The sequence below is a fragment of the Gymnogyps californianus genome, chromosome 5 (assembly GCF_018139145.2).
Source record: "Gymnogyps californianus isolate 813 chromosome 5, ASM1813914v2, whole genome shotgun sequence".
In the NCBI taxonomy this organism is placed as follows: domain Eukaryota; kingdom Metazoa; phylum Chordata; class Aves; order Accipitriformes; family Cathartidae; genus Gymnogyps; species Gymnogyps californianus.
Window position 1 is genome coordinate 16,613,161 of NC_059475.1, and position 9,058 is coordinate 16,622,218.

The window sequence follows — 9,058 nt, forward strand, 5'->3', positions numbered from 1 at the left end:
CCAAAAGGAAACTAAAAGACAAACATCACAAAGGTACCGCAGCTACAAGAAATTAAAAAAAAAAAAAGAGAGAAGAAAAAAGGATCACTGTAAAACAAGAATGGGAAAATAAAGGTAACCCAGCTACTCACACAAGATTAAATGAATCCTTCCCTGATTTTCATTAAGGATGAAAATGTTATTCCATGGGGTAAAGACAGGACGCCTAAGAGGAGAGGTAGAAGGGAGAAATGGATAAAAGATAATAAATGAACACAGCCAGCTGGCGAGCAAAACTCAGAGAGTCTACTGGAGGAACCAGACATTCTCAATCCCAGAATCCCAACACACAAGTAAACCACAAATCCAGGTGCAAAGATTTTAAGTACATTTACTGACTTGGAGGCATTACCACAGGACCAGAGAACAGCAAGTATTCAAGAAGTGAGCCATGGTGGAAGTGGTTTGGGCCTGTGCTTTTGATGTCTGTGCAGTTCTTCAGGAAAACTTGCAAAGGAAAGTTTAACTACAAACATGAAATTCAATGAATAAAGGGATAAAGGTAGCATGGGTTTACTAAAAGCCAGTTTTGTGGGACAACCCTGTAGCATAGCATAAAACTGAAACTTCAGGCATCTAGGAAATAATAAAAATATTTTTTGCTCTTTATTAGTATCCTAGCAAGAAATAAGTGGAGAAGGACTCGGCTTTACTAACCAATCACAGGGTGATAGGGAGCTGACAGTGTGGCGTGACTGTGAAAAAGTCAAGTCTGAGTCCAGTCACAGTATTTCCAGTAATGACAGGAAAACATCAGTGTTCCTGTTTGAGGCACCGCTGAGAAGACTGTCTAAAACACTCCATATGGCAGCCTCTCTCAAGAGAAAAGCATTTGAACTGAAGAGTCCCGCAGAAAGGACATCCCAATGACCAGAGCACAGATTGCATCATGCAAGACTGAAGAGGTTTAGCTTATGTAACTTAACAACAAATGAGTGGGAATTGGATATGTAAATACACGGAAAGGGGAAGTAAACGCCAGAGAAGGATGTCTGTAACAAAAAATCAAACACCTATAGATTTAGATGGAAATTAGAAGCAGGTTTCTAGCCACCAGACAAGAGGCTCCATCCAGAACTACGGCCATAAACCCAAACGGCTTGTGTCAGTGATGAGGAGGAGCACATGGCTGGCTGCTGGCGGCGGTGGTGGCCACGGCTCCCCGAAGGGGGCACTGCCCGGGCGGCGACGGTGCGGCCGGCAAACGACGGCGGGAACACCCTTAAGTCTGCAGAGCCGGCACCGTTTGCTGGCTGTGCACGCACTGGGCATCTTCCTTGCCCTTGGGAGCTAACGTTTTAAATCACTTTCACCCATCCCGGTTAATAACAGAAAGAGGGTAATCTTCCCCGACGGCACGACTGCCCGTGCCAGGACACCGGTTCACCACCGGCGCGACGCGGAGCCGCAGCTAGGCCAGCCCGGCAGCTCCGCTCCGCCTCAGGCTTGAGACGGGCCCGCTCAACAGCCCCCAGAGGGGCTGCGGGGCCCCGGCCGGGGCTGAGCTCCGCCTCGCCCGCCTCAGCGTCCCTCACGGTGCCGACCGTTAACGGGCCGAACGTTACCGTCCGCCTCTCCTCACCTCACTCCCCCCTTCCCCCCCCTCCCTGCTCCCATGCCGGCCCGGTACAACTTCCCCCTCCTCTCCACCCCGACGTGTCGGCGGGCACGTCTCCACCGTCGCGGCCCGCCCGCCGCACGTCAGCCGCCCGGCCCCTACTTAAGGCGGTGGCCGCCTCCCCGCCCCGCCGCTACAGTCGCTGCGCTTCGTTGAGGACGCTCGGTAGGTGCCATCGCCTTCGCGGGTTAGCGGGGGGGGGGGGGTGTGTGTGTGTGTGTGCTTGCCGTGGGGAGGAGGAAGGGGGGATGAGGGCGCCGCTGGCCGCCAGCCTCCCGGGGAGAACTCGGTCGAGCAGGCGGCGCCGAGCGGACCGTAGTCCGCTCGGCGCCGCCTGCTCGACCGAGTTCCCCCCCAGCCGAGAAGCTAGTGGGCACAGCCCTGGACTTCAGCCCGGCGCTGCGTTGGGTGCGGTGTGGAGAGGCACCACACCCTGCTCGGCGGCCTTGTGCAACCGGCGTGATTTCCCCCCCCCCCCCCTTCCCTTTGAGACTGCTGTGCGCTGCATTGTGTTCCCCCCCCCCCCCTTTAGCCTGCGGGAATTAACTTGCTTCCCCTAATCGGCGGTAAAAGTGCCTGTGGCGCCAGGGACCTGCCTGGTGGGAAGAGTGCTGGGAGTGACCTTGCAAAGGGCTGTGAGGATCGGCTCAGGGCTGCGTTTGAAACAGAGCATTAATATAGCACCTCGGCTACTGGCTCTCCCCTAACCTGCTTCTTTCAGGGGAATAGCACTCTAAAAACAAAAATTTTGATTATTAAGTGTAACTGAGAAATGCTGGAGTGGGTGCTCCTCGCCAGCCCCGCACATTGAAGTGCTTCTAGTGCGAAGGGAGAACTTGGCACATGGAGAGAGCATGCACTATACTGGGCCACGCTTCAGGAGACGTATGCAAATGAAGACTGACATATCTTGGTTAGCTTTTCCTAAATATGGGCACTGCTGGCTTCCTGTCCCTCCTCCCCCCCCCCCCGTCCCAAACTGACAGCCCCTACCTGCTCTGCCAAGGCTGCCTGCCCTTTCCTGCTCTGAACGAGTTGCCGCCTGTTCGGCACTAACTTTAGAATCACGTTGTGTCTATACTTGCATCCATGTGGGAGGCTGCCCCTGCCTCGGGCTCTTCAGGCAAGGCAGAAGGTGTGCTGCTGCCAGTGCAGCGCCACCTGGGAAAGCACGGTTTTGGCTTCTGCAGGGACCCTGGGGTGAAAGCACAATACTCCATCATCATCATGGCATTTCAGTACACCCGTGGCTGTCAGGTTAGAACCCATATAACCAGGCTGCCGTGCAGCTGGTAGCTAAAAAATTGAGGGTGGGAGAGATGGTAACACCAGACTCTAGACATCCTAATTCAAAACTATGCAGTTTCACTTTAAAACAAATCCATAAAGTTTGAGGATCACGCTGTGCTTAAGAAGGGCTTGCCTAAGCGTTGTACAACTTCAGCTCTGGAAAGGCTTCAGGGCACTGAGTACCAGTTTTTCAGGGCACTAGAATGGAGATTGTCAGACCATGCTGTGCTTAGAAGTACTAAAATGGCTTCCTGTACCTAAATGTAATATGGATGGTCATTTAGAACATTCTACTAATGTTGCTGGAGTGCCACCCAGCTATATAATCAATGATTCTCAGGCTGTATTTGAGGGAAAGCTATAGTGAGCTTAAACAGTGCATTGTCATCAATAATTCAGTTTTTTAATCATTTTGCTGCATACAGGCATTACTCCCAGATGTTTTAGGCATGTGATTTATATCCATTTCCTTATCATCTTGGAATAAAGTCTGTCTTGCTTGATACAAATATTCTGGTGTCAGTAAAAGCTCCAAAGCCTGGAGAAATAATCTGTTGCTTTCCTTGCAGCAGTACACCATGTCTCTCAAGGATCAGCTCATCCACAATGTCCACAAACAGGAGCAGAGTCATGCCCACAATAAGATCAGTGTGGTTGGTGTGGGTGCAGTTGGAATGGCCTGTGCTATCAGCATCCTGATGAAGGTAAGTGTCAAGCTTGGGGAAAAAGCAGCACAGTTGTGACTACCTGAGGCCTAAAAGAGGGGCAAAAAGTAATCTCCCTCATAGACTAATTGGGCTAGCACACAAGATGAACTTTTGGTTGTCCATTCTTTTCTTTGGGCCTGAAATGACACGGCAATCTTCAAGCTAGTGACAGAGAACAAATAGCTGTAGTTCTTGTAAACCAAGTTTACCCCAGTATCAGACAGAATATGCTCTACGTATCATTTTGACTTAAGAGCTGCATTTACCTTTGAATGACTTCCAGAATCCCTTCTAAGAACTGAGGCGTCATTTTGTCTGAAGCAGAGAGTGTGATGCAATGCTGCTTTGCAGTGTGGACTGGAAAAAGTGGTCCTAGACACTCTGAATGACTTGTCCTGTGCACTGCATTATTATATTGAAAATGCTGTGTTTAACATCAGGCTTGCTTTTCTTAACTGTAAAATAGCTTGTTTATGAACAGTTCTTACTCTTCTTCACTGTCATGCTAAATTGTACAACTATCCCACACAGAATGTGGATATGAAAAGTACAAAACTAACTCAAAGTGGATATCCCAGGAGACTAATTTAAGTACTCTGCTTGGGAACAAGTAAAGTGATACAGATGAGCAAAATTGCTTAAATAGATCCCTGCTTTTAAAAGAATCATAATGTCACAGTTTACAAATTGGGTACTTTGCTCAAAGAGGCAATAAACTTATTACTTAATCTTGGTCTCTTGCAGGACTTAGCTGATGAACTTGCCCTTGTTGATGTTGTGGAGGACAAGCTCAGAGGAGAGATGCTAGATCTCCAGCATGGCAGCCTCTTCCTTAGAACACCAAAGATTGTCTCTGGCAAAGGCAAGTAGTTGGCTCTAATGTGCTTGTTATTTCCAAATGGAGATAGCCGCTTCAGATCTCAAACTGGTCATCCAAGTCTAGCACTTAGGCTGTCCTCCTAATTGTTAGGAGGAAAGCTCACTTCATTTCTGCTCAGCTGACATTGTTTCATATACCTTGTTAAGGCCAGTCCAACTAGGAATCCTCTGTTTCAGAGTTCATCACTCAGTATAGAAAGATGAATTTAAGTACTCCTGCACCTTTGAGAATTTTATTTCACAGCCAGTTAGCCTCTGAACATGTTACTACTTATTTCTTGTAATAGGCAACCTGACTAGGACAAATGCTAACCATCTCATACCTTAGTTCATGTGCAGCTCCAGTGTCCATAGGTAGCAGGTTATGAGGGCAGAGCCTTCTTCCTTTTCTACACAGCACTTGCACTGGATGCTGCCCCAACAGCTACCCCATACTTCTCAGGCACAGATGGGTATGTAATACCACTACCCAATTCTACATGTTAAGATTTTGACATGCCCTTAAGGTTGCCACTTGTGGCAATGAATCACAATCTTAAAAGAAAACTTAACTTTCTATAGAAGCAAAGTCTAGGGTAACAATTACCAGGAGAATTTCAGCACCCTCAAACTTGAGAATTTTAGGTATCAATACTAAAAGGAACTGCGAACTCCTGTTCTGAAGCATGTGTAGAAAGAGGTCATGTTTGACACAGCCTTTTGTCTGCAGATTACAGTGTGACTGCACACTCCAAGCTGGTCATTGTCACTGCTGGTGCCCGTCAGCAAGAAGGAGAGAGCCGCCTTAACTTGGTCCAGCGCAATGTGAATATCTTCAAATTCATCATTCCCAATGTTGTTAAATACAGTCCTGACTGCAAGCTGCTTATTGTCTCAAACCCAGGTTTGTCTTCTGTTGCCTTAACAAGAGGATTTGGCTTAGAGAACAGTGTTTTCTTCAGTAAGGTGGCATTAGTATACTAATATGACCAAGCATAGGCTTTTAGAAAATACCTATGCCACATAACCACATAGCAAGAAGTGTCATCTTCCCTCTCCACACTCAGCAAGCTGGTCCTCTGAGAGATAAACCCAGTTGCCTCCAGCTTGGGTCTTCAGTTGCCTTTTAAGTGATCTGTAGCACAGGACACAGTAAGGGGCACTGATAATTGCATGCATGGCATAAACAGCCTCTCAATTCTGCCTTTAATACAGTCATTATGTTAGCCCACTGCAGGGACTGGCAATGGGCATTACTTTATGCTCTATTCCATGTAATTAGCATGCAGATAAAATCCTTACAGATGAACAGAAGATACCATTCTAGTTATCAAACTGCTCATCAGTAGCACTTGTTATCCTCCCTGTTCTACTTACAGTGGATATTTTGACCTATGTGGCCTGGAAGATCAGTGGCTTTCCTAAACACCGTGTTATTGGTAGTGGCTGCAATCTGGACTCTGCCCGTTTCCGCCACCTCATGGGAGAAAGACTGGGCATCCATCCTTTGAGCTGCCACGGATGGATTGTTGGAGAGCATGGAGATTCCAGTGGTAAGGGTGAAATCTGGCTGGCTGTTACACAGAAGTTTTTCTGATAGTTTGTTTGCAAGAAACATCTCCAAAAGCTACAGCAAAATGTTGCTCAAAAACCTTTGCACTGCAAGCACCTTAAGAATGCAAGTCCTGCTTTAAGTCTGCTGCTGCGTAGAGTAACCCTAGATGATCTATATTTGACCTGAGTTACTCTGCTTGGAAAAGGTCATTACTGTAACCTGAGGAGGCTAAAAATTTCTACGCTAAGTTGTTCGCATAACTCTCAAAAAAACCAAACTGCAGAAGCAAGAGGGTAAAGCTCTCTGCAAGGGAGTCCCAAAGATCTACTAGTAGTAGACCTACTGGTAGTTGCTCAGTTGTCTTTACTGGCATCTCTTCACTACTTCAAGAACTATATATAGGAATTGAAGTGCAGAGGCAAGTCTAGAGGACAGGAGAAAGAGCAACTTTCTCCTTACTTAACCTGTACTTTCTCTAGCAGCACCAGAGCAGTACTGTCTGCTTCCTGACACTCAGGAGGACTCATTTGGAATAAATTCTTATTTTGAGAAACCTTTGCAAAATACAGAGTTACTGTCATTTTAGTTCATGTTGCCTAGGTGTTTTGCTTTAGTAAAGGTATATTCAAATGTTGTGACGACATGTGTAAAGAAAGATGTTTATATGCTCCTAGGTTCTCAACCTGCAATTTAGATTGGCCTCATAGGTCATACTATTATTTGAAGTCATACCTAAATCATAGTGATGTGTGTTGTAGATTAATCCAACTAGATCTTCTGTTAATGGTTAATTTGAGTAGGACAAAACTAAGTTTTCTTGTGAGATAATTAATCTATGTGCAACTCAGTACCTGTCTGGAGTGGAGTGAACGTTGCTGGTGTGTCCCTGAAGGCTCTTCATCCAGACTTGGGAACTGATGCAGACAAGGAACACTGGAAGGAGGTCCATAAGCAGGTGGTGGACAGGTAAATACTGATTTTTTTTTTTTCCAACACACGAATAAATGATGAAGAGCTATAGTACCTCTGAACCGCAGTATCCATATCTGGTTTCATAAATACCATAGTAGCCCAAAACAAATGTCAAGATGCAGACGTAACAGAACTTGAAATAATATTTTAAGGAGTAATGTAGATTTGGTGGAGTTAATTTTTCATGGTTAGGGAACTTTAAATTAGAGAATTGCTTTAACTTCCAAGTTTCCAGTATAACTGTGGGGAGTGGTTTAAAATGCAAATAGAATTCTTCACTGCTGAGTTCATTTCAGTCCTGTCAGCAAATCAGTCAACCTTCTGATGTCTCCAAATTGATTAAGGGATCTCCAAAAGACCTTATTACAAACTTCAAATATTTCAGTTGATGGTACTTGTTTTTTAATGAGTAACTTTGTCTCTGCAGTGCCTATGAGGTCATCAAACTGAAGGGGTACACATCATGGGCTATTGGCCTTTCTGTGGCAGATCTAGCTGAAACTATTATGAAGAATTTGAGAAGAGTGCACCCGATCTCTACAATTGTTAAGGTGAGCAGCCCCTTTTTGCTAACTTTTGTCTTACTGAGAACTAAAAACCTTGGGAATTCTGAAAAACAGTGATAACTTTCTAGTTTATTTTCAAGTAAATTTAGTTAAGTATTCCCAATAGGATATTCTATAAAATACACAGACATACACGAATTCTAGCCTAACTATCCTTACCTACTTTTCAGGGCATGCATGGAATAAAAGAAGATGTCTTCCTAAGTGTTCCTTGTGTACTGGGCAATAGTGGCATCACTGATGTAGTGAAGATGATCCTAAAACCTGAGGAAGAGGACAAATTGAGGAAGAGTGCAGATACACTCTGGGGAATCCAGAAGGAACTACAGTTTTAAATCTGCCCAAGCAGTTCACTCTTTGCAGTTTAACGGGTTTAGTGGTTTGTGTTATGTTGCACTTTCCAAGTAGGTCAAATCTTTCAGTGGATGTATCAACTAGAACACACACAAAGCTCAAATCTGAACAAATGAGTTTCCTGAAGATAGCATTAGGAAACTGTTCTAGGGTCTTCCCTGTTCGGACACCCATGTTCTTAGCCAGAGCTAGATAACCTAGTCAGTCTTGTACAGTGAAGTGGTGTGACAGAAACCCAGCACTCAAAGCAGTACTGCCTACAAAACCCTTTGCCTTTTCCTCATCTTGTTTAATGTTGGTTCAGAACAGTAAGTAACTAATTATTACACAATGTGAAACCAAAGACTATTTTCTTGCAGTTAAAGGGTTGTCAAGCCAATTGACCAACCTTCTCTGCTGGCTAAATAGCTTAAATATTTCACTGTTGGTAGGTCCAAATGTATTTTCCTAACACTGCTTTGGAATTTTTGTGTATACTTTTTTTTTTAGAGAACCTTATTTTTGTGTACTATATCAGCCTAGTTGTAAGTTTGTCTCCTGAGCATGTTTAAAAAATGTTAAGGTTTCTGTGTGCAACAAGACGGTGACTGTCCAACTGTAGTACCAGCTCCAACACCAAATAAACCACAAACTGTTACTTCTTTCTCCTTGTTTTTCTTTATAGGGCATCCAAAATGCATCTATCAAAATCAAACAATTCTATTTCTTCAGTCACACTAACTCAAACCTCACCTGTGTAATAGTGTTATGTGTGCAGCCACTTTGTTGTAGGCACCAGATATTTATCTAATGAACTTTCTAACAGTCTCAAGGTATGAATGAAAAAACAGTAACAGAAGTATTTAAATACTTAGAAGTTAAACTTGATTCCCATCTTAATACAAAGAAAGAGGTTCTGTTGACATTGTTAGGAGAATGGAGAAACAATGCAATAAAGAAAGTATCTTCCTTACCTGTACACACAAAAACGCATGTAGGAAGAAACCTCGCCACATCAAGTACTTAGCATCCATAAAAAGTCAACTTGCTGCCAAACACAGAAAAGCATCTCCTCTGGCATAGCAGCCATGTGTAGAAACAATGACCAGAGTTACTCCTC

General features: G+C 44.7%; 1 protein-coding gene across 1 annotated transcript; it reads left to right on the plus strand.

Annotated features, from left to right (window-relative positions):
* Window positions 1-1,757: 1,757 nt before the first annotated feature.
* LOC127016353 (L-lactate dehydrogenase A chain) lies at window positions 1,758-8,596 on the plus strand. Its single transcript, XM_050896778.1, has 8 exons — window positions 1,758-1,822; window positions 3,517-3,651; window positions 4,399-4,516; window positions 5,243-5,416; window positions 5,892-6,065; window positions 6,916-7,033; window positions 7,467-7,590; window positions 7,776-8,596. The coding sequence occupies exons 2-8, from the start codon at window positions 3,526-3,528 to the stop codon at window positions 7,938-7,940; spliced, it is 999 nt and encodes a 332-aa protein (XP_050752735.1). The 5' UTR covers window positions 1,758-1,822; window positions 3,517-3,525; the 3' UTR covers window positions 7,941-8,596.
* Window positions 8,597-9,058: the final 462 nt, after the last annotated feature.

Coding starts and splice junctions, on each gene's coding strand:
- LOC127016353 (XM_050896778.1), top strand. CDS start 3,526: ATGTCTCTCAAGGATCAGCTCATCCACAATGTCCACAAACAGGAGCAG. Junction 6,066..6,915: donor AGAGCATGGAGATTCCAGTG/GTAAGGGTGAAA, acceptor TGTGCAACTCAG/TACCTGTCTGGAGTGGAGTG. Junction 7,591..7,775: donor CGATCTCTACAATTGTTAAG/GTGAGCAGCCCC, acceptor CCTACTTTTCAG/GGCATGCATGGAATAAAAGA.